The sequence below is a fragment of the Podarcis pityusensis genome (assembly GCF_964106645.2).
Source record: "Podarcis pityusensis genome assembly, chromosome: 3".
NCBI classification, from domain to species: domain Eukaryota; kingdom Metazoa; phylum Chordata; class Lepidosauria; order Squamata; family Lacertidae; genus Podarcis; species Podarcis pityusensis.
Window position 1 is genome coordinate 75,531,703 of NC_138026.1, and position 25,581 is coordinate 75,557,283.

The 25,581-nt window shown below is 42.8% G+C and overlaps 1 protein-coding gene across 7 annotated transcripts in view; it reads left to right on the forward strand.

The window, feature by feature from the left end:
- The first annotated feature begins 1,931 nt into the window (after positions 1–1,931).
- Positions 1,932–25,581, forward strand: part of DISC1 (DISC1 scaffold protein) — a 164,384-nt gene continuing 140,734 nt past the window's right edge. The window contains exons 1-5 of one of the 7 annotated variants that reach the window (XM_080997684.1): positions 1,933–2,427; positions 3,210–3,351; positions 5,153–5,256; positions 21,671–22,707; positions 23,757–23,826. In XM_080997684.1, coding sequence (XP_080853810.1) covers positions 5,190–5,256; positions 21,671–22,707; positions 23,757–23,826 — 1,174 coding nt within the window. In that variant the 5' untranslated portion in view covers positions 1,933–2,427; positions 3,210–3,351; positions 5,153–5,189. Of the gene's footprint in view, positions 2,428–2,452; positions 2,849–3,209; positions 3,352–5,152; positions 5,257–17,560; positions 17,714–21,670; positions 22,708–23,756; positions 23,827–25,581 lie in introns of those variants that run through there. The other 6 variants (XM_080997688.1, XM_080997685.1, XM_080997687.1 and 3 more) reach the window with 6 other exon arrangements.

Below are 25,581 nucleotides of genomic sequence, written 5' to 3' on the forward strand. Positions count from 1 at the left end.
ATGCATAAAGAAATACAAATGTTTGGGTGGTCCTACATGCTGAAACAGAGAAACTGCCTTCTGCAGAGATGAACATGAGCTAGGTTTAGAGTATTACTGGTTGATGTAGTCCTACAGTGACATCTTGTGGACTGTATCCTTTGCTGCCTTAATATGTTATACTTCAGCCTGCCTGAGGATTATTTTTAAACATTCACAGAAATAAAAAGAATATAGTACATTTCAGTCATTGCTTGATTGTCACCTGCTTTACTCAGGGTGAATGGTCCCCTATAAACACCCTTCATAAATAAATGGAGAGTTGTTAAGCCTGCAGCTCTGCAGGCAGAAGAGACTTGATTCAGTTCCCTTTCTCCCACCAACTTGTATGCAAATAAAGTTTAAATTTGGTTCCTCATTCCAGTTTAGCCAGTGCTGCCCAGCAGTTTGCTTCTCGAAGCAGTTCTAACTATAGAACTGCAAACCCTGACAATGCCTCTTGTCTTGATGGAGGACAAATAGAGGTGTCTGTAGAAGCTAGCCTACTGTACAAAAGTAAATTTGTATTTGTTGCTCTCCCCCACTTTTTCCTCTGGCTGTGCTCACGCCAGCATATGACCTGGAAGGTTACTCAGAAGGGAATGTGGTCCTTGGGCTGAACAATATTATCAACACTTGATGTAATGGAACAAGATCTCCAGGGATCTATGCTGGAGATCTATCAAACTGCACAATTAGTCGATGGTGAACTCTTGTCACTGTATTGGAAAGGTAAACAGCAAACTCTTCCTGTTTAAAGGGAACAACCTTGACCACAGTGGAATAAATTTTCTAAGCAGCAACATAGCTGGAACAACATTTTACTGGGAAGAGTTACTTGACAACAAAAGCTCTGTACTATATGGGGAAGCTACAAAATATCAGAGTAACAGAACTTTATTCCCAAAACATCAAAGACCTCTTGTCCTACCATTTTACTTCTGGCTTATTATGTCATGGGCCTGCTTAGTCTGATGCTAGTAGCCGTGTGTGTGTAGTTTAACAGGAAGAAGCCCTAGTTTTACAAAGCAAAGCGAAAGGCCCTGGAAATGTTACCGAAAGCAGCTGTGTCTCAATTTTATGCAGAGCACAAATGACTTCTGGATCCATAGGTGTGATTTACTTCCCCCTACACTTCAGAAGATACAGGGTATACAGCCTGCTACCGGTTACTAATAAGCACAGAGGCAGTATAAGCAAGAAAAGAATCATCTGTGCTACGCATTTCAAGCAGTATCATGCCACTGGAAACAGTCCTGGCTTCTCTCACAGAATCCTGGGAGCTGCAGTTAAAGGGGCTGAGAGTTGTTAGGAGAGACCCCCAGTTCCCCTCGCAGAAGCTACAACTCTGAGAGCAGATTAACAATCAGTCCTCGGAATGGGAGGTCTATGAGGGGAATAGGTTGGCTTTCCAGCCCAGGCTCAGCTAATAACTTTAATTCCCCTTTTGAGCTCCCCCCCCCACTTAATTATCCCAAATGTGTGGGACGTAGAGGCTGAGGCCAGGGCCGGATTTAGGTTTGATGGGGCCCTAAGCTACTGAAGGTAATGGTGCCCTTTATATGTCCAGCTGTCCTTTGTCAACAACAAATTCTCCTGTTTTTGTGTTGAATATATGCTATATGGTAATTTATGCACCTAATAGGTATCTAAAGCCATTTGCACATCGTTGCCATGCGATCAGTCCATGCAGAATGTAGGCACCCTATATATAGAAATGAGCAAACCAGTGATATTTTAGGGAGCAGGCAGGGCCCATTACTTACAGCATAGGAGCCTACACAACACAAAACACTGTTGCTGCATGTAGATTTTATTTTATTTGTTTTTTATCTTATATTTTGGAAATGTACATCCAGGTTTTCTTTCCTTTAAATTTTTTTGGTGCCCCCAAGAGAGTGGGGCCCTAAGCTACAGCTTGTAAAGCGGCACTGGTTGAGGCATGCAAAGGGAAACAGAGCGAGATTTCGACCATTAGGGCTTCTGTGCTTTTGACAGCTGCGCGACAGGCAGAGGCTCAACAGGTGAAGCCGCCTCTAGCAAAACGACGCAGGGCAGAGGAAAAGATTTCCTTGCCGTCCTGCCTTGGATAAAAGGCACACAAAAGCCCGGGAAGAGGAAGAGCGGGGGTCCGAGCATGGCAGAGCCGAGAAGTCCCGGGAGCGCTCTCTCTCCCCCGCCCGGCCGGAGCGGCCCAGGGGGCGGCCTCAGTCAGCCCTTGGCTCCCGCCTGCTCCAGCGGATGCGAGTCGCCGCCGCCGCCGCCGCCGAAGGGGTGGGGAAGGGGCTGCGGCCGAGGCGGCCCACGAACGGCAGCCTCGGAAGAGGAGGATGTGGGGCGGCAGCGGCGGGGGCGGCCCCTCAGGAGACCTAAGGCGTCGGACCCCTGAGAGCTCGGAGCCGAAGGCCGGTGAGGATTGGGCGCTTCTCGGGCTGAGGGGGCGGCGGGGACGCCGGAGTTCCTCCTCGCCTCAGCTCCACGCCCGGCGGCGGGCGCGGGAAGAAAAGAAGCGGGATTCTTCTCCTCAGGCGGAGCCGCTTCTCTAACGGGGGAGAGCGGGAAAGCGCCGCCTCTTCCCCCTCACTCCCCTGGAGCCTTGGGAGCGGCAGGCGGCGGGAAGCAAGGGGGAAGGCTTTGCTCCCTCGGGAGAAGTTTCAGTGCGGCTTTCCCCTCCCTGTCTCCGCTGCCCCTAGAGGCGGCACTCGGGCAGCCCGGCAGCAGCAGGCGAGGAGGAAGACTAAAGCGGGGCTGCCGGTCCGCGTCCTCCCTCGCCAGGGCTCCTGGGCCTCCAACAGTCGCCGCCTCGGCTAGAGAGGCAGAAGTTGGGAAGGTCCCTCACTTGTTGACTTCCAACGGTTAAAGGCATAGGAGCCCTGCAGAGAAAAAATGGGGCGGGGGGGGGGATCCGACGAAGGGAAGTTATTGTAAAAAACAAAAACCAAGGTAAAAGTTATGGTACTGCACCCTATACCGGGGCTAGGGGCCCTGGGGCTCTCCAGGGGCTCTTGAACTACAGCCCCCATCAGCCCCAGCCAGCAAGGCCAGTGGTTTGGGAAGCTGGGAGTCTAGCAACATCTGGAGCCCACAGTTCCCCCATCTCTGCCATATATTGTGACAGGACGTGTTATTATGAGCTGTGCTCTTCTTCTTCTTCTTTTGTAAAGTTTCTTTTACAGTATTTCATTTTACAGCGTGTATAAAGCAGAAGTATTAACAGCAACAAGATGGAAAACAAAACTATAAAACAGGCACCTAGAATGAGTCCAGTTGTTGCACATGGGTTAAAACAACAAAAGTCTGAGTAAAGACTGTTGTCGTTTCCAGAATATCAAGGTGACCTGTATTTGTCGATTTAACAGGATTTGTTTATCTTGCTTAACTTTAAATAGGACCACTCAGCAGTTTCCAAGGAATGCATTAAAATTATTCGTAGAAGTCCCAAGTTAAAAACGAGGTCATTATAAGCGAAAGTTACAGATGAAAACGCATATTGACAAAGTTTTTATAAACTTTTTGTGCAGGCATCAAAAAGTGTATAGATAGGGCATTCTGCCTAATGTCAGTTAGTAGGAAGTTCCAGAATGCAGGAGTTGCCAGTCTAAAATATCAATCCCTTACAAGTGTGAAATTTTGTGGCACTTGTAAAAGTACCAGTTCAATATTTATTCATTAATTGTGGAATGATTACAGTCCTGGTTATTTAGGGTGGTGTATATATATATATATATATATATATATTCATCTGTTGCTGTTTCTATGGCATTTTTTTGTTGTTACTACCAAAAATGGTAGCAATCAGCTGAAAGTCTAAAGTTTGAAGACATTCTTCTAACTTGCCCTTATTGGACCTGTTGCCACATAAGGAATTTACAGGTCATAATGCTGGAATTTGCTCTTTTAGTTATTGTAACAAATAATCATCTAGATAAGCCTTTATGAAGCAAGTGCAGCCAACTCTCAGAAGACTGAAGAAGCTAGATTGGTGGGCAAGATTTATCTGTCTGCTTTGATAACTGTATCTTGCAACTTCCCCAATCCCATCTCCAACCAAGAAAACAAACTAACAAAAAATACTGTATTTTTTGCTCTATAAGACTCACTTTTTCCCTCCTAAAAAGTAAGGGGAAATGTGTGTGCGTCTTATGGAGCGGATGCAGGCCGCGCAGCTATCCCAGAAGCCAGAACAGCAAGAGGGATTGCTGCTTTCACTGCGCAGCGATCCTTCTTGCTGTTCTGGCTTCTGAGATTCAGAATATTTTTTTTCTTCTTTTCCTCCTCCAAAAACTAGGTGCGTCTTGTGGTCTGGTGCGTCTTATAGAGCGAAAAATAGATAAGGATTTGTTTATTTAATGGCCAACACTTCCTCCCAAAGGTGCCCAGAGCAGTAAACACTTGTGATTTAAAAAATAATTAAAGATAAAAATATATATTTAAAAACATAAAAAACAGTTAAACACAATAAAACATGTAAAACAATTTTAAAAATTGATATAGCGAAAACATGTGCCTGGGCAGACATGAAACAGAACACTTTTCAGCAGGTGTGTAAGAGAGTATAGTGATGGCACCTGCTTAATGTCAACAGGCATGGAGTTCCAAAGCACAAGTGTTGCAACATAAATTGTACTGATGAAAGTCATTAAATTTCTTCTTTTGACAACCAAGAGGGGTGCTGTTCCTCAGAGTACTAAAAACACAGTATGTAGAAAAGCATCTTGTAACTACTGTCTGTTCCACCTTGTAAATCCAACTTCAGCTTTGCAAGGGCTGAGAGTTACAGAGGTGGAGCAGCTTTTTGGGGAGGGGAGCGGGGGGGGGGAGAGGAGGAAACAGTTAAACATTTCTCTTCAAAGCCACTTCACTGATCTTCAAATACAAAAAAGTGGGAGATCTGGGTCATGGATTGTCTGTCCCTGAGGATCAAACTAAATTAATTAAGGTGGCAAACCAAGCGTGGCCAACCATGATCCAATCTCCCATATATATATTTTTTGGGGGGGAAGTTAAAAGGAATCATGAGACTGATTTAGATTGGAGCTGCAGTTCTGGGGAAAGTATATTTAACCCTTCACCCCCTGCACTAGTTTCCCAATCTCAGTTGCATCCTTCTGAAGCATCCCTCTTTGCACTGCAGAAGAAAATGTGCGCATACTGCTCAGACACACTTTGGGATGAAGAGTGTGGCATCATTTGCAGCCAGCAATTGTGGAATCATTGTGCCTCATCATTGTGGTTCAGGTGAGCAGGTTTGTACGCCTTTGCCATATGACTTGGGGTTCAAATTGATTCTTGCTGTGTCTAACTTAGTTGGTCTTAAAGGTGCTACTGGAAGGAATTTTTTTTATTTTATCCAAAGTGTAGTTCTGGAACACAGTGGGGGGCAAAGAAATACCCACAAGAATTGACACACTGTTATTGTTTTGTTTGACTCTACTTTTAGCTGGAAAGATATCTGACTTAGAACCTTCAAATTGCACAATACTAGTATGCAGAGGTGCCAACTCCTTGGGGCCCTGGCTGCACAGGCACCCACGAAAATCCCTGTGAAGGGGTCGGGCACCCACAAATTTCAGAACCAGGGCCATGTATGCTGCATGGCACCCACAACCCCCGGGCACCCACAGTTGCGGGATCAAGTTGGCACTTGTTAGTATGAATAGTGCTTTGGAAAGTTTAGAAGAGAAATTTTGTGGAAGTGATCTTTCCAGATATCTTAGAGGCCTACTCAGCTGTCCCTATCATATTTCTTGTGAGATCACCAAGCAAGGCAGAACAGCTTATGTTTGCATTTTTCATGTAGCTAGCTCTGACTCTTGCTTAACATCTAGATTGTTAGCTCATTGTATATCGTCTTGTGTCAGTCTGGAAGAGGTCAGTACATTCAAATAATATGCATATCAACCAAGAGATAATATACTTTCCACCAAATTCAGTGATATTTTTCTGAAAATGATTTCTGGCATACGCAGTGATTTCCAGACTCTTGTGGCAACTTAAAGATATAACAAATTTATTACAGCATAGGCTTTTGTGGACTAATACGTTCTGGTGTTCCTGCTTCTTAAATGTTTCTGTTGTTTCTCTGAATTACAAGTTGTCCATTTTTGATAGCTGTAATACCTAGTGGACTTTTCTGAAGTTTTGTATATGTCCTTTTCACACGATAATTTGTACCTCTGTATGTTAATCCATAGATTGCTAATTGCATGGAAATGTCACTGCATGCATTCTCTCACACATAAAAGTTGTACAATCATTTCTGTATTGAAATATGGTAGTTGCAAAGTATTTTCTCAAATAAGACAAGGGCTGCTCTCTAGCACAGAGTGAAGGATGTTTAAGTGCATTGAAACTAGTCAGCTTTAGCCAGCCTCTGTGTTTTTTTGTGCTCATGTAGTACAGTGATACCACAATGCCCACACTAAAATAATTTCCTTCCTATTTGTTCTCTTCCCAAGCTTCTTCACATTAATTAGAGAAGTGCATTTTATTTCCTCTTCTGCTCTTTTGCTGGTGGATTATGTGATACTTAGGCCACTTACATTTTCTATGTAAAGAGTGCCTTTAAAAATACAGCCCTCTTCCACAATCATAGAATTGGAAGGTGCCCTAAGGGTCATCTAGTCCAGTCCCCTGCAAAGCAGGAAACTAAAGAATCCCTGGCAGATGGCCATTCAACCTCTGTTTAAGAAAACCCCAGCAAAGGAGAGTCTACTACCTTCCAAGGTAGTCCTTTCCACTGTTGAACAGCTTTTACTACTACTACAACAACTTATTATTATTATTATTATTATTATTATTATTATTTCTACCCCGCCCATCTGGCTGGGTTTCCCCAGCCACTCTGGGTGGCTTCCAACAAAAGATTAAAAATACATTAAAAGATCAATCATTAAAAGCTTCCCTAAACAGGGCTGCCTTCAGATGTCTTCTAAATGTCAGATAATCGTTTATTTCTTTGACATCTAATGGGAGGGCGTTCCACGGGGCGGGGGCCACTACTGAGAAGGCCCTCTGCCTGGTTCCCCGTAACTTTGTTTGTCGCAGTGAGGGAACCGCCAGAAGGCCTCAGCACTGGACCTCAGTGTCTGGGCAGAACGATGGGGGTGGAGATGCTCCTTCAGGTATACTGGGCCGATGTTTAGTCAGAATCTATTTTCTTGTACTTTGAATCAGTTGGTTTGGGTCCTACCCTCTGGAGCAGCAGGAAACAAACTTGATCCATATTATATATGACAGCCCTTATTTGAAGATGGCTATCATTATCACCTCTCAGTCTTCTCCAGTCTAAGTATACCCATCTCCCTCAACCATTCCCCATAAGGCTTGGTTTCCAGCCCCCTTATCATCTTGGTTACCATCCTCTTCACACGTTTCAGCTTGTCAACATCCTTCTTAAACTGTGGTTCCCAGAACTGGACATAGTATTCCAGGTGGGGTCTGACCATGTCAGAATATAGCATTACTGTTAGTTCCCTTGTACTGGACACGATACTTCTATTGATGCAGCCTAGAATTGCATTAGCTTTTTTTGGGGGGGGGGTAACATCTTACAATTGGTTTTATTAAGCTTGTTTCTGAATGGCTGTAAAGCTAAGTGACTAAGAAGTGGTAAGGTAAAGGTACCCCTGCCTGTTCGGGCCAGTCTTGCCAGACTCTAGGGTTGTGCGCTCATCTCACTCTATAGGCCGGGAGCCAGTGCTGTCCGCAGACACTTCCGGGTCACGTGGCCAGCGTGACAAGCTGCATCTGGCGAGCCAGCGCAGCACACGGAACGCCGTTTACCTTCCCGCTGGTAAGCGGTCCCTATTTATCTACTTGCACCCGGAGGTGCTTTCGAACTGCTAGGTTGGCAGGCGCTGGGACCGAACGACGGGAGCGCACCCCGCCGCGGGGATTCGAACCGCCGACCATGCGATCGGCAAGTCCTAGGTGCTGAGGTTTTAACCACAGCGCCACCCGCGTCCCTACTAAGAAGTGGAGATGGCTCCTAAGATTTGTGTTTTGCTGATAGACATTTTATAGAATTGGCTTTCATCCATCTTTAAAGTAAACTTTTTTTTACTTGAGTTTACTGATTTGAGAAACAGAATACCGTATTTTTCGCTCTATAAGACACACTTTCCCCCTCCTAAAAAGTAAGGGGAAATGTGTGTGCGTCTTATGGAGCAAATGCAGGTGGTAGGCTCTGCTCAGCGCTCCCTTTAAAGAGTCCCGTAGAGCGTGTGTGCGGCTCTTGGGGGCTTTCCGCCCAAGAAAGGCTGCCCTTCTCCCTCCTCGGGTAAAAGCCCCCAAGAGCTGCACACACGGTCCGTGCGCTCTTTAAAGGGAGCACAGCCCTTTGGGGATCCTTCCTTCCATTGCCCGGGAGAGGCTGCACGCGGCTATCCCATAAGCCAGGACAGCAAGTGGGATCGCTGTGCAGCGATCCCTCTTGCTGTTCTGGCTTCTGGGATTCAGAATATTTTTTTTCTTGTTTTCCCCCTCCAAAAACTAGGTGCGTCTTATGGTCTGGTGCATCTTATAGAGTGAAAAATATGGTAGGCAGAATGGATATTTCTTGGGAATTATTTAGAAATCTGTTCAAATGGTTTGAAAACCTTTTTACCGCATCAATTGCTTATCACATTCACATTAAAGAGGGTCCTCCATTAATCCCACCCCCAGCACATTTAGCCTGATGGCTGATGATGTGGACATTCTACTATGTGAACAAAATATTCAATAACTTGCATAGGATACTGTACACATTGCTGTGTATTTCAAACTGCATGTGCATATAACAACCTGCACTTTCCCTTTATTTCTTGTTGCACTGTATGAGGTAACTAGTTTATCTGAAGAAATTCACCATCTGTTTTAATCCTACAGAGGGCATTCTAACCTTACGATTATTCTGAGTGGATATGTGTCTGGATCATATTTTCTGTTTTAAATATCTTGCATATTTATTTGGATTTTGAGTGTAGAAGGGAAACGTGATCACATACCTATTATGGAAAAACATAATTAATTTTTAAAAAAATAAATAGTAAAATAAAAACAGTACAAATATTCATAAAGACTTTGATGCAGTTGCAGCAAATCTTTACTCATATCTTCTCAAAACATCAAGAAACTGTAGGAGCTTTTACACATCTTCCTGTTTGTTTTTGTGTAGTCATGTGAACCGTCTTTGCCAAGAGAAGAATTCTTTAAATAGTGAAGTCTTTGGAACCCATTTTAAAGCCTCCTTTGGGTGTTCCCTTTTCAGTTTTATTCATAGTCCCCCAGAGAGTCAAAAGGCTTTCAGTTCCAATATAATGCCTACACTGTTTCACTGGATTTTTTTTTAAAAAGATCTCTATCAATAGACTTCTTTGTCTCTTCAGCTGAAGAAGCCCAGGAAGTCCTTAAGTCGGACAGATACTTTATTAAGTAGCCATCACCCGATCAGATGTCTGATTCAGTAAATGACATTATGCTTTGTTTTTTTGGACACTTCCATAGCCAAATATTGCTTGGCTGAGGAATTTTATTTATATGAGCGATTAACAGTCTGATCCTCTGCATGCTTACTTAGAAGTAAGTCCAACTGAATTCAGTGGGAGCTTACTTTTAAATAAATGCAGATACAATTTTATCCTGAATAAATACTTACTAACGGAGAAAAAGAAATTGCCAATGTGTGTTTATCAAACAGAAGGAAAATCCCCGAAACTTGTATGGCCAGATGTTGAGTGCACTTTGTGGATCAAGTGAAATTTGAGTAGTTTTATTATATGGGGACAACTTTTATAAACTTCAATATGTTTATAAACTTGCAGCCCAATCCAAGGCATAAGTATGCTCTATTGGGCTTGATGGGGCTTACTGCCATATAAGTGGGATTTTAGGATTGCAGCCTCAGTGTGTAAAGTGATTCCAAGGGAAGATTAATAAATATGCAGACTTTGATTCTACATTGAATTGTAGGTATCCAAGCTGAACATCCTTGCTTTTCTCATAGCTTATGCAGCCAAATTCTATTAGCTTTGTCAGCTTGTTGCTGTATTTGGCTCATGCCCTCCATTGCTTTTGCAAATTTGGAGAAACCTGCCTCTGTTTTGATGACACTGCCTGCAGCAATACTTCTGCTTCCCTTTTTCGTGCATGATACAGATGTAAACAAATAACTTGTATGGAATGGAAACAAAAGTGTTGGGTTTGTTGTTCATGAGGCTGATTGATTCCTTTTGCTCTTTAATGATTCTTGAAGTTCCATACTCTTGTATAGGGATTTAATTTTTTTTACTGGTAAGTTGTTATTTCGGTGTCAAGTTGGTAAAATGTGGGCTGGATGAGGTTGTTGTTAGGAGGATTTATAGCTGGTTGGCTGGCTGAACCCAAAGAGTGCTCACTAATGGTTCCTCAGCATCCTGGAAAAAAGTGTCAAATAGGGTGCCATGAGGTTCTGTCTTGGGCCTGTTGTTGTTCAACATCTTTATAAATGTCTTAGACAAAGGAGTTGAGGGGATGCTAATCAAATTCACAGATGACATCAAACTGGAAGGGGCAGCTAATGCTGCAGACGACAGAATCAGGATTCAATATAATAATAATAATAATAATAATAATAATAATAATAATAATAATTTTTTATTTGTATCCCGTCTTCCCCGCCTGTGACCTTAATGGATTGAAGAACTGGACCCAAACTAACAAAAACAATTTTAATAGGGACAAATGTAAGGTTCTACACTTAAGCAGGAATAACCAGCTGCACTAATATAAGATGGGGGATACCTGGCTTACCACTAGTACATGTGAAAGGGATCTGAGAAAAATGGGAAAGGGATCTGAGAAAGGGATCTGAGAAAATGAGTCAACAGTGTGACGCAGCAGCAAAAAATGCTAATGCTATTATAGGCTGCATCAACAGAAGTATAGGAAAGTAATAGTACCACTATTCTGCCTCGGTCATACCACACCTGGAGTACTTCATTCAGTTCTGGGTGCCGCATTTTAAGAAGGATATTGACAAACTGGAATGTGTGCAGAGGAGGGCGACCAAGATGATCAAGGGTCTGGAAACGAAGCCTTATGAGGAACAGTTGAGGGAGTTGGGTATGGTGAGCCTAGATAAGAGGAGACTGAGGGGAGATATAATGTAATCATATTCAAAAAGCTAAAGGGCTGTCACATGGAAGATGGAGCAAGCTTGTTTTCTCCTCAAGTTAGAAGAAAATAGATCAGGAAGAGCTTTCTGATGTAGAGTTGTTTGACGGTGGAACAGACTCTCTCAGAAGGTGGTGGATTATCCTTCCTTGGAGGATTTTAAGCAGAGGTTGGATGGCTGTCTGTCATGGATGCTTTAGTTGATATTCCAGCATTGCATTGCTGGAAGTTAGACTAGATGACCCTTGGAGTCCCTTCCAACTGTACAATTCTATGATTCTAGCTAGTGACAATGGGTGGCATGTACATGGTACTGTATATAACTTCTGCTTCAGGCAAAATGGCTTCCTTCTTAGAAAGATTGTCGGGCTGAATGCTTGTGATAAATACAATATTTTTGCATGATAGAAGCTCTTCAATCCTCAATGCCTTCATTTTTAATTTAACTTCTAGATATGTCTAAAAGCACCAAATCCCTTTGACATAGCCTTTGTATTCAATAGGGATGCAGGTGGCACTGTGGGTTAAACCACAGAGCCTAGGACTTGCCGATCAGAAGGTCGGTGGTTCGAATCCCTGTGACGGGGTGAGCTCCCGTTGCTCGGTCCCTGTTCCTGCCCACCTAGCAGTTTGAAAACACGTCAAAGTGCAAGTAGATAAATAGGTACCGCTCTGGTGGGAAGGTAAACGGAGTTTCTGTGCGCTGCTCTGGTTCGCCAGAAGCAGCTTAGTCATGCTGGCCACATGACCCGGAAGCTGTACGCTGGCTCCCTCGGCCATTAAAGCAAGATGAGCTCTGCAACCCCAGAGTCAGTCACAACTGGACCTAATGGTCAGGGCTCCCTTTACCTTGTATTCAATATTTAGATGCAAATGGCGTCTTCTTGTGGCAGCTGGTAGCTAGTCCACAATTTTAGATATTTTTGAAGGCTGTATACTTGTTTGTTTGTTATTAAATATGTCAGTCACTTGTCGCACAAAAGGTCTCCAGATGCTTACAGTATATTTTAAACATATATAAATATACATTATACTGCAAACATGTTCACAGAAAAACACAAACAGCTAATATAAAAAATACACAAAACAACCCACCCACTCCCTACAATAGCAGCAGCGACAGCACATGCTCCTGATGGTTATTGTTCAAGCTGCTCAACTTAGGGAGCCATCACCATTTTTTTGTTTAAGAAATTAAGGGCAGCTGGATGGTGGAGAACCTTGAAGAATTTTGAAGGCAATGATGAAATGGTTGTACAAGATCTGGGAGCAGACAGGAAAACAGTGCAGGGATTTATAAAGGGATATTGCATAGTTAGAGTGACAGTAGAGGCAAATAATTTTGGCAGCAGGGTGGTAGATAGAGGTGATAGGGCAGTGGAAGGCTAGACAGAAGACTGCAGCAGTCAAGGTGAAAGATGACTAGGGTGTGCAACAGTATTTTTTCCGAGAGGACAGAGGAAGGGTTACAATATTTGTAATGTTAAAGAACATACTATCACAATTGGATATCTACAGCTGAGATGTCAGAGATGGAGCAGTTCTTGGTGAAGTGAAGATCAAGAGAATATTATCACGCTCTAGTTCTGTGAGTCCAAGGGGATTTTTAGGGTTGTACTTCCTCAAAAAGCTGGCAACCATGCTGCATGATTAGCTGCTTTTGAAGCTCCCCTTGAGTTCAGAAGAGGTTTTTTGTGTTTCTGTTTGTTCAAATGGAAATATCTAAAACTCCACTGGGATACCAGAAGCCTCTGTCACAAGCCTAAACTCTCTAGCAGGGTGCTCAGAGCACTGATAGTAACTAGAAAGAACAATGTTTTTCAGTGACTTGGAAAGTGAATGTCCACGCTGTTTGGTTGACAGGGTCAATTCATTTTTTGCACAATAATAAATAAGATAATGACCTACTGTGTCGTATTAATAATGCTTGATCTGAAAGGTCAAGCAATTTTCCATTTGGTTAATTCATTTACATGGGGAAAAACACAAGCATTAACTCAGGGTCATATATACAGTTTCGAGAGAAGTGTGTTTACTCTGTATTTAAATTCATGTTAAATTTTAAACCAGGTTACTTTTCAAGAGGTGTATGAATATAGCTGAAACAGAAGAATAAAAATGATCTGATTAAAAAAACATTTTGGTTTGAAAGGGTCTTGAGCAAGGGGCCTTCTGGTGGGCCCTTCCAAAGTCTAGCAGAGAACAGATAGGGATGGGCAGAAGGGATGGGTGGAGGCATTGAAAGCAGCACAGCTCCTGCCTCTGAGTACTTTCTCAGCCTAGCCCCTGATGGCACCACCTGAAAAAAGTGTCTCACCCCTCATGGTTTTTTTAAAAAAACATATTTTTTATTAAAGGTTTCTTGGCTTACAAAAGTATGTGCAATGTCTCTTTTTTCAAGTTACATTTTCTACAGATCAGTTTCATTTGTTGAGACATTAGTGCAGGCATAGGCAAACTTGGCCCTCCAGGTGTTTTGGAACTACAATTCCCACCATCCCTGACCACTGGTCCTGTTAGCTAGGGATGATGGGAGTTGTAGTACCAAAACATCTGGAGGACTGAGTTTGCCTATGCCTGCATTAGTGTTACATTAGGAAGAAAAGGGGGAAAGAGGTGGAGGGGGCCATGGTGAGTGGGGGTGGAGTCGGGTGGCGATGTTACTATTTTACTTAATGTATGTGTGGGGTTCTGTGTCAGCGTCGCTTGTGCGGGTTCTCTTCACTATTCGCTTGTGTTTCTTTGGTGGTGAGAGAGGTTGGGGTTGGCTAAGGTGTGGTTGTTTGTTTGTGATTGGCTGTGGTGAACTTTGTTTTCATATGTAAGTGGGGTGAGTGGGGCCTCACCCCTCCTGTATAGGATTTTAGCCTTAGGAATCGATCAGCTGTTAGCAACTTTAAAATATCTCATTGATTTTTCTCGTTATTTATTTATTTTGTGAATTTATATTCTGCCCTTCAGTATAAATTAATATTAGAATACGGGCTTTCAATAAAATCCAGCAGAAAAACAGAACTTTTAAAATTCGCTACATAACATATTGAAAGGTGATGTTATCAAGTTCTTACAATTTCCAAAAGATTACTCATTCCAGATTTGAGAATGTGTTCAAAATAATTTAATGTATTTTTAAAAACTGTATCTGGGTGTTTTAGGATCTGTTTTCCATCAACTTTATTTATGCTGGTCTCTGTCTTTAACCTGAAATCAATTTCAGGTTAACAGTGGAATAATTTCATTTTAAATATGTTTAAGATGGGTATGTATGTTTTGAGCTTTGGTGGGAAGGGAATAGCGAGAGAATAAACCCCTGTAATATCTTACAGTATAGTACTATTTTAGTATCATGATTGTGAGCCCAATCAGTAGGAAATTCCTTCTGTGAATTATGCCATGTGTGTTGGGGGGAAGCATCTTAAAGAGTAATTAGTGCACCTTAAATGGTTTTGCAAATGCACGTGCTCCTTCCTTTGCCTTCCTTCCATTCTTTAAGTGTCTGGATAACATGTCCTGATTCTGCTATGTGATCTTATGTGATCCTGTGCATTACATTACCGTATATTGTAGTTTTGAATATGCAGTAAATATATTGGAACAGCCAAAGTGGTATAATTGGGATAGCTAGAGATCAGACACAATCCAGATTTTTATTACCGTATTTTTCGCCCTATAGGACGCACTTTTTCCCCTCCAAAAATGAAGGGGAAATGTGTGTGCGTCCTAGGGGGCGAATGCAGGCTTTCGCTGAAGCCTGGAGAGTGAGAGGGGTCGGTGCGCACCGACCCCTCTCGCTCTCCAGGCTTTGCGCACCTCTCCGCAAGCAGCGGGAGCCTGGTGTTGGGCTCCCGCCGCTTGCGGAGAGTTGCCTGCATGCGGAAGCCTGCGTGCGCTGAGCTCAGCGCGTCCAGGCTTCGCGGACCTCTCTGCAAGCAGCGGGAGCCAGCGCTGGGCCCCCACGGCTTGCAGAGAGCTGCCTGTTTGGGGGCTGGGGTCGGGGGAAGCTCAGGCTTCCTCCGCCCCAGCCCTACACCTGGGGGGAAAATAATTTTTTCCCCCTTCATTTCCCCCCAAAAAACTAGGTGTGCCTTATGGGACGGTGCGTCCTATAGGGTAAAAAATACGGTAAATTGAATGGCCAAATTTTGGACATATCTGACTTATTGACCTGAAATGGCAGCTTCAGTGTTTGTTGTCTTATTCTCATTATAGGCAATCACTACTGAGTTGCTAGAAGATTGCTTTCTATTTCAGTAAACTCAATTCTCATTCCAAATGGACTGTGTGTCAGACACTTAATTTGCAATATATTCCCCTGGTGAAATTAAAAATTCAAATAGTTCATCTGGAACACTCAAACTGTGCTTGCTTCTTAAATTGGCCTCTGTTGGCGTGTTGTCGTGCTGCCTTTTATCTGTCTGATGAGTCTTATACTGAAGCACTCACCAGGTGTTTTGACAGAAGCGAGTGGCGTTGAGGCCAAAGATTTGTCTTTCAGCCAATAGCTTGAGACATGAGTGACTTATTAAATAGCTCCTCAAAGGTGACAGTCATACAAGACATCACATTCTACCAGGTAATGCTACCCATTAAAATATTGTTAAAATCCTATATTGAGTTTCAACAAAACCATTTTGTATACAAGTAGCCTAACTCCAACAAGTTTGACTTAACCTAACAGAGCTTACTTTGAAGTAAATTAGAGACCTAAATTTTCAAGCTATCCTCTGCTTAGAATTGTCAGCAAATCAGACCAAATCATTGAGCACAGGACTGGAATCTTTTCCCAGCCGTTTTTATTGGACATACAGTACATCTGTGCAATAAATACAGTAAAAAGTGATGTAAAAAAATACACATACAGGGTTGGTCTTCTTAATGTGAGGGGCATGTGTGAAGTAGAAAATTGAACTACAGTAAATTATTTTATAAGCAGCTGTTAAATTAGCACTGAGAGCAAGGAGTCACTGCAGGGGTCCGAGTGAGGAGCAAAGCCATGTCAGTTGAGAGCCAGGAAGACAGCTATTGCCCATGGAAACCTCAGCCTAAACAGGAAGTCTTTTATAGTTTGTCTGGCCTATGGGAGCCCAATGGTTAGCCTGGATCAGCCTGGCCAGAATCTACAATCACTTTACTGTCCAGGGAGATGACCCAAACTGCAGTTCTGGTGGCTCCCTATACAGGTCAGCCAGTTGCTCATAGTATTGTGTGTTTCCAGTCCTTGACCTTGCTCCTTGCAGTATAAAAGCTGTATTTTTTTTACTACATATTTTAATGATTAATAGTAAGGTTCAAATTACTGATGTGGACATCCAGAACCTTAATTACAACTGTATCATTAGGCAGCTTGTTTCTCTTGGATTCAGGAATGGCTGACGTTGAAAAATACCGACTTGCTGGATCTAGAAGGATTCAATAATAGATATGGTTGGCATGCCTATTTGGGATACTAGAAGGTTAAACTCCACAAAGGCTTTCTGAACCATGTGATTAGGAAACCGTTATATATTGTGTGGGCTAAATATGAGGACTTACTAGAACCAAAAATGACATGGTGGATTTCACCGACAGAAGCATCCTCAGTTTAAAAAAAAAAACAGTTTAAAAGAAATCTAGGTTAAACATCTGCTGGAGATTCAGGGAAGCAGAAGGCACTATGCTCCACATGTAGTGGAACTGCAAAAAAACCAGGGAATTTTGGGGAAAAATATATAACGAACTTAAAAAAATGTTTAAATGTTCCTTCCCTAAGAAGCCTGAAGCCTTCCTATTAGGTATAATGAGCAATGAAATTCCAAAAAGGGTAAGGAAAAAAATTATGTAAGCAGTAGCAGCAACAAGAATTCTGATTGCTAAGGTATGGAAAGGAGATTCTACTCCCTCAAAATTAGACTGGCAGAATAAAATGTTAGAATATGCAGAGCTAGCAAGATTAACAGCAAGATTCCAGGATCATACAAATCAAATATTTAATAAAGAGTGGAGTACCGTATTTTTCGTCCCATAGGGCGCACCGGCCCATAGGACGCACCTGGTTTTTTTTGGGGGGGGGAATGAATAAAAAAAATTTATCCCCCCCCCCGCCACGGCTGCCACCCCAAGCCTTGCGCACACCTGCCCGAAGCACGGGGCACCCTCTGGAGGGCTCCGCGTGCTTCGGGCGACAGGCTGCCGCCCCAAGCCTCACGCACCCGGCGGGACCTCCTGCCGGGCGCGCGAGGCTTGCGGACACTCGCCCGGAAAAAAAATCGTACAGGGTAGATCAGTGGTTCCCCCCAAAATTTCCTCAGTGCTTGAAAATTGCTGAGGGTCGTGGTATGCTACTTAGTGATTTTTTTTTTCTGCCTGTGGTAGCAATTGTAATGTGCTGTGCTATTTGCTGTTAGGATTTTTAATTGCATATTTGCAGATATATTGTGGACCACCTGAATGAAGCTTACAGATCACTGGTGGTCGATGGACCACAGTTTCGGAAGCCCATGGAGGTGGGGAGAGAGTTTGCATCTGAAATGATGCAAACCTACTCCTAGTGTTGTTTCCTACTAGAACTCTGATCAGCAATGTAAAATGTTGTTCTTTAACCCAAACAGTTTAAGTGGCTTGCTTAAAGTTAAACCATGACTACTTGCAGCAGATGGTATCTTCTGGGAATAGGAAACTTACAAGAAGGATCTTTCCTCTAGTTAAGAGTAATGTGAATAACAGGAAGCAACTTGCCAGCTGGTGTTCCTCCTGTTTCCAAAAGTGTGCAGTGTCGCTGCTTTCTGAATATGCACTTCTCTACTGTAGTGTGCCATTTAAAGACATGTTAAGGGGACTGAAAGCAGCAAAGGATTTTTCAGTCTTATAAGAAGCTATCGTTTAATGATACATCACAGCAATGGTATATATTGCTTTTAAATTTTGCACTCTGTGTATGTGGGTGTGTTTAAATGAACAGGTGGTATTTCAGCCTTTGTAACCTTGCTTTGTGCAGCAAGGTGATGCAGATTTGAAAAACAAACAAACAAACATTAATCAGTTCATTTTATGACTTGACTTGGTGTAGTTCAGTGCCTCCTTGCTTCACTGGGTGGTGCCATCCTTGAAGGCTTATGAAGGTATATTTGAAGACTTTGCAAAACTGCGAAATTGATAGGTATATTCTCTTTAAAAGCAACAAACACATATTCAAATGGGCTGTCCTTTCCTGCCATAGTTCTGCTATGAGGGAGGAGAAAGATGGGAGAAAGCATGTATTTTCTTTTGTATTCTCTCACTCGCTGTTTCTTATACAGTGGTACCTCGGGTTACATATATTTCAGGTTACATACGTTTCAGGTTACAGGCTCTGCTAACAAGAAATATTACCTCGGGTTAAGAACTTTGCTTCAGGATGAGAACAGAAATTGTGCTCTGGCGGCGCAGTGGCAGCAGGAGACCCCATTAGCTAAAGTGGTTCTTCAGGTTAAGAACAGTTTCAGGTTAAGAACGGACCTGCGGAACGAATTACCGTATTTTTTGCTCTATAGGACGCACGGGACCATAGGATGCACCAGACCATAGGAGGGGGAGAACAGGGGAAAAAAAATCTCCCCCTCTCTGCTCAGCGCCCCTTCAGCGAAGCAGCAGGAGAAACGAAGCCCCTTCCATTTCTCCTCCCACTTCACTGAAGGGGTGTTGCACAGCTCTCCTCTGTGTGCACCGACCCCTCTCGCTCTCCAGGCTTCAGGCAGTTATCCACAAGCCTTCGGAGTGCAGCGGGAACTCCTGCTGCGCTCGGAAGGCTTGCAGATAGCTGCCTGAAGCCCCCAGAGCGCAGCCTTTGAAGCCTCCGCAGAGCAGCAGGGTGAAGGCACCCCGCTGCCCTGCGGAGGCTTTGCACAGCCATCCCCAAGCTAGAACAGCGAGACGGAGCGCTGCGCAGCGCTCCGTCTCGCTGTTCTGGCTTTGGGGACAGCCTTTGCAGCCTCCGCAGGGCAGCGGGGTGCCTTTACCCCACTATCCTGCGGAGGCTTTGCGCAGCTAACCCCAAGCTAGAACAGCGAGACGGAGCACTCCCTGTTCTGGCTTTGGGCTTAGCCGTGCAGCCTGCGTTCGCTCTATAGGACGCCCACACATTTCCTCTTAATTTTTGTAGGGGAAAAAGTGCGTCCTATAGAGCGAAAAATACAGTAAGTACTTAACCCGAGGTACCACTGTAGTTGCATACCCTCCAACACTTCTCTGATGAAAATAGGGGCATCCTAGTTGTTGGGTCCAGACTGGCAAGGTAAACATAAGGCTGGGTTCTGTGGTGGTAATTGCAGCAGTTAAAGGGAGGAGTTGCGGAGGGACTCAGATTTTGTTGGAATGGGGGCTTCAGGGAGAAGGGGAGTGAATTGGTGTGACAGTAGATCTGGAATTAGGGAGCATTGGGGCTGACTGGGCATGAGTGTGTGCCAGCTTGGAGCTATCTGAGTGTAGGGGTGCCAACTTGAATAAAACATTGGGGGAGCACGTTAGCCCCACTCCACATAATTGATCCAAAGGTGTGGCGTGTGCACACACTATTTGAATGGCAATCAAATTTGGGTGGGGGCTGGCCACCTCAATACTTTAATGGGGGTGTACAAAGAGACCTCAGCCCCTAGGAGTTGGCTCCTATGTCTGAGTGATTCTGACTGGGGTTTGAGGTATTTGGCAGTGACTTGGGGACCAAGGCAAAGTCATTGGCCAGTTGGAAAGACCTCAAAGGGGCAAAACATGTCAGAAATATCTCAGCTGGAGAAAGCTTTTTGCAAAAGGCATTGATTTGGACCCTGGAGAGATACTGCTAGTTGGAATACACAACACTGGGGTAATTGAACCAGTGGTTCTCTCAGAACACAACAGTTTTGTTTTTCATATATTCAGAGGGTTTGGGAAAGTATTGGCCCTAAAAATGGTGGCAAGGTCTTTGATAGAAACTGGTTTATATATTCCTTATGTGTTGGAGTACGGCTATACACTTATCCGTAAAGCCATACTAGGCTCAAAATGTGTGGAAGCACTTATGTAGACCATAAAAGTTTAATGTTTGAAAATAAAAACAGGCCAGGAAAACAGGTCTGAAGCTAAAGTTGAAAATTGGAATTGAATGTGAAATGCAGCTGGATTATGGCACACAGAGGAATTTCTGTGATTGTAAATGGAACAGAAGCACTCTGTGATATGGTGCCATCTATGTACATGGTGCTTTGCAAGGAACTGATATGACAGGTCCCTACCCCAAGGAGCTTACAATCGGAAATAGGCAATAGGAAAATGGTCCAGCTGCTATTATTCTTCACATTAACAGCAGGCAGTCTGAATCTTATTGCTAAATTTTCAACGTGAGGGACAGCACAGGTGGAGAGAAAACAACTGTAATTCAGTCTTCAAAAGGCATGAACAAAAAGGGGTGGGAGGAGTGGGGGAAGAGGGTTATCCATCACAACGTCACACCAGGGCTGTGTGCCTATGCCTTTGTCAATGGAGTACAAGGAAGAGTGAAGTTAATACAGTAATGTGTGCAGGGTTAGAATAACCAGCAGGCATTGTCAGACATTCCACTGATGATGGTGGGGAGAAGGGTACTCTGCAATATTTTATTTATATGTGCATTACTAGGCAGTTTTTGGGCCCCCAATGCAATTTGCAATACATTAAAACAATAAAATAATTAAAACAATTTAAAACATTATAAAATTTGGGGAAATTAAAACTCAATGCCCTAGTTAAATGCTGTTGAAAACCAGGGGTTCTAGGGCATGAATGGGTCAATCAGTTAGCTGTCCAAGTGCCAATCACTTTGAATGGCTGACATAATGTACACTTAGACATGTGTACGTACATCTTGTCCCTGTATCTAGGGATGGAATGAAATCCAAAATCCATGATCTCATATGCAAGGGCTGTGCCTATCTATTCAGATACAGATCTATACACATAATAGATAATGTGCATAATCCCAAGAGTTATAAGCCAAATATGTCAGCCAAATGGTTAGAGTGAATTATATCGGTCTCTTAAGTCTATCTTTTAATATAAAACATTTCAGATATACATTCTGCATAATAACTTTTGTTATCTCTAGATTCTAGGCTGATAGGTGTCATCAGAATAAGTGTGCTACCTAGCCAGCTTTAAACCAGTCTGGCTGGTTCTTTGCCTTCTATCTGCATTGTTCTCTCTAAAATCCAGGTTCATTGCTTAAATAGTGAGCAACTTCAAATGTGCAACTTCTAATGTGCACACATTTAAATAGATTGGCAAAAGTGGTGAAATTACAGACCTGGGAAAAGTAGGAGAATGTGTTGAGAAATGTGGGCACAAACCACTTGAATGGATGGAATAATACATGGGCTATTGAAATTTGTGTTATACCAGATGCCAGCCCCTTAGTTTCTACTTCTCAGCAGCATTATGTTGCTAAAAGCTAAGCCTATGTATATATTTCAGGGAAGTAATTTTCTCCACAAGCTGTTCCCTTACAAGGCAAAATATTGTTGTGACCCTTTTGTCATTTTCTTTATTTTAGAGGTCCAGGATGGCTCACTGCCTGCGGGCTCTTTTCACAAAAAGAGGGTGGTGAAGAGGCCAGGATACATGAGAACAGAAGTGCTGCAGCAGATAGGATGTCAGCCTCTTTCTGTCTGTGAACCCTTCGGCCCCAAAGGGCTTGAGCATAATGGCAGAAAACACTACAGAGAATTTAAAAATTGCTTTCTGAAGAGGCAATGCAAAAATGATACATTACATTGTAATGCTTGTGTAAACAGTCCCTCGGTTTCCCCAGATGTGGCAACTGGGTCGCCTACTGCTGGAAATAAAGCAGACAGTCTCAGACCCCTGGCTGATTTCACAGTGCCGGAATCAGAAGATCTAATTCAACCTGTTTGTCCTGTAGTTGCCATCTATAAAAGAGATCTGTTGCCTGCATCCAGCTCATCCTCACAGCAGACTAATTTGCTTGACTCTGTGAAGGAGACTGCTTTTCCTGGTGGAACACAGGAGAAGGAAAGAATGCATGCTTTGGATCAGAAGGAAGAGAACAACAAGCAGGAATCTGAAAGCAAGGACATGCCTTGTAGCTCTTTCAGTCCTCAGGATCACTTTAATTCAAGTTTTAGCTTCATACAGCTCTCGCTAAATTCAGCTTGTGAAACAAACGGCATTGGAGACCCAGTAGACTGTAGAGAGCCTAAAGAAGCTTGGCAAACATGCAAAACAGGAAGAGCAGAAAATGTTAATTTGCATGTACCTTGGGAGGGACAAAGAACTTCAGGGAAAGAACTGTGGGCTTCATCCATCTCTCTGTGTAGCAAAGACCACAAGTGCCCAAGGGAGACTGCAGAAGATGATAAAGTGCTGGATTGTGGATCACACTCACTTTCACATTCGAATGCTGCATTTTCCTGTTCAACTGAGTCTTTGGAAGCAGCATCTGCTGGTTCTTCTGTGACCTCAGGCTATGAAAGTAGTAACACTGTTAGCGATCACAGCTGGGATTCCCTGATGAAGAAATATGAGCCAGTGCTACAGGACTGCTTGCTGGGCAACCAAAGTATATTAAAGGTTAGCGTTTTTCCTCATTCCTGTTTTGTGTTATAGGAATTTGAAATCAAATCCACAGCTTGTTGTGCAAGACAGGAAGCAGTTGTTGCACTTATTGGTGGCATTTGTAGTGTGGATTGGAAAATATGGTTATGGAACTGTTGTTGGCTAGTTCTAATCAACATGCAAAATTCAGCTCCATCATGCCCTGTAGTGCATCCTCCATCATATTGGTCCTTTAGTTCCTTAGTGCGCATTCTCCTCTCTTACAAAAATTCCTACCTTACCTGCTCCCTTTCTGTCAACTCCAGTCCCTTTCTGCCCAACTCCAGTTTAAAAGGGGCCTTGAAGTTGCCACCAGCAGGTAGCAGCTGGGAAAGCAGACTGGGCAGACACACAGATCACCAGGCCACAGTCTTTCCGCTGTGGTGAGATGTATTTCCATTTCTATCATATTATTTGCCTCTATACATATAAATATTATTCAATGTGATGTCCTCTCTTTTGGTAGTGTATTTCCTCCCCGCTCCCTTTTTTGGCAATACATAAGCAGCCAACCAACACAGCCTCATTTGCCATTAGGTTTTCCCTGGTTATGCTCCCCATAGCTCCCTCCATGCCACTTCCATCCTCTTTCACAGAGGTCTTTCCCCTTGGGTTATTGGTTCTTAGCTCACTGCTTAGTCTTAATGGTTTCAGGCTTATTTTAAAATTAGGTAGAATTATTACTATTTGGCGTCATATTTCTTGGCTGAAGCATGAAAGGCAGGAGACGGAATTCAGAGTTTGTTCTGTAGTTGTGCTTTCAGATTTGCATGTGAATGGGTATTATCAAACATGAAACCTGTCTCATTTGAAAGCTTGTGAAATGCTCTTCTAATATCTCGATGCCTGCTCTGTCCTGCTTTTGAAATCTATAAGACATAAGTATCCTCAGAAATTTTCTAGTTAAGTGTGCCAAAATTGACACACTTGAAATGTTATTATCATATATGCAGTTATATAGATTTGAATTCAATAGAAAATAAAGATTCATAGAAATACTGTTAATTGTCTCTTAATTAATGCAGATAAAATCCTTAATAAGAAAGCTTCAAAGACTTCAAGCGAAGGCGGTAGCTGAGGATGATTATGAGAGGGGTGAGTTTTTTCCTCGTATTGCTGGACTTCTATTTTGTTTTACAATATAGTTTTCTGTGATAGATTTTTGGGATGATGAGATCTTGGTAATCATTCCCCTCCATTCAAGGGCTCAGGGTGGATTTCAATACTCTCCTATCCTCAGAAAAACCCTAATGAAGGAGGTTCTAGAGAGTGGGAGACTTGCCCAAGGCCACCCAGCTAACCTTAATGACGGGGTAGAGATTGAATCTGAGTCTTCCACATCCCCATTAGGAAATGTTATGTATTATTGCATAGAGCTAATTGTATGTTGAATTCAAACATTTGTAACAGAGTCTTAGTACTCTAGAAAAGAAAATCAGATTTGGAAGGGAGAAAACTGGAGCTGAGAAATAGCAGTGGAGATGGGGAACGTAACCCTTTTCCTGCCCATCACTTTTCTGCCCCAATTTTCTGCCTCCTAAAGTGGTTGTTCTGTTGTTTTTCAAGGTTTGGGGGCTCTGTTATATGTATACATTTGTTTGTGACCTATAGTTAGCTGCTGAGTGTTAACTCAAAATTAGCAAAATTGATATGGGAATAGTCAACTTCTACTAAAAAGAAATGAGATAAAGTAATGGGGAGAAAGACATTATTTCTTCCCTGCTCTGTGCTTAGTCACTAAAGGAGGGCCACTCATGGTCCATATAGTTGGAGGATAGATTACCCTCTCTCTCCACTACCCTTTTCTATGCCTAGCTGTGGGTGAAGTTGGGATTCTAATCAATATTAACCATGGAAAAAGAATGTGATCAGCATCTAAAATAAATAAATGCAGAGTCCAAGGGTATGATGGTGTTGAGATGCAACCACCCTTGTGTTGCACTTCTTCCAGTGTCTTCACTTGCGGAGTCATCTGTCTGTTCTGTTCATTCACACTGTGTGCTTTGACATACATGGCTTTCTTTCATTTGTGTCAGATCCTCAGAATTTCTACTTCCCCCAGAACTGGGCCCATGGCTATTTGTATTCCATCATGGGACCACCATGTTCTAAAAAGGCACTTCTTGTGTTATTTTTGAAAGGCAGGTGTTTGTAATGCAGTGGTTTGCACTCAGGAGTGACTAAAGATCCATGAAAAAATAAGGTTGATTCTATCTAATGTACATGACTCAAGGGAACTTAGTGTAAATTCCAGAACTACTTTTGGAGCTTTGCATTAGTTGCATTTTTATTAGTGACAAGTATGTTATCATTCTGACATTACATATCCATAGATCATCTTGTCAAAATGCACATAAGGAGGCAAACTTAAAGCTGCAGAAATAACAATATTAGTTTTTCCTAACTTTTTACTTCTTGACCTATTTCTTTTTCCTTTCTGCTGACACTGTTCTCAGCCAAGTTTCTGGCACTGCTTTTTATTATTTTGTGTCATATGACCAGACTTCTCAAGATCTTTTGTGAAATCCACATTGCTTCTCTCAAGGGAAAGCTTCTGATCTTGAAAGCTGAGAGCAGGAAGAAGAATTAAAATCTTGACCTTCCATTCCCTTTGCTGTCATGTCGGTTTCAGCTCTGTTTGCAGAAATTACTTTGTAGTTTGGGGAACGTAGCAAAGTCACACCTGGTGAAAAGTTAGGTTTTAAAACTCACTAAAGTATGGAAAGACTACTTGTTACCAGTCTCCTTTGCAAGACACCTGAGCTGATTATTTATAATTCCTCATGTGATGTGAATAATAGGTTGTATGATAGGGCAGGAAGGAAGTGGATTAGGGGAACTTGCAGGCCC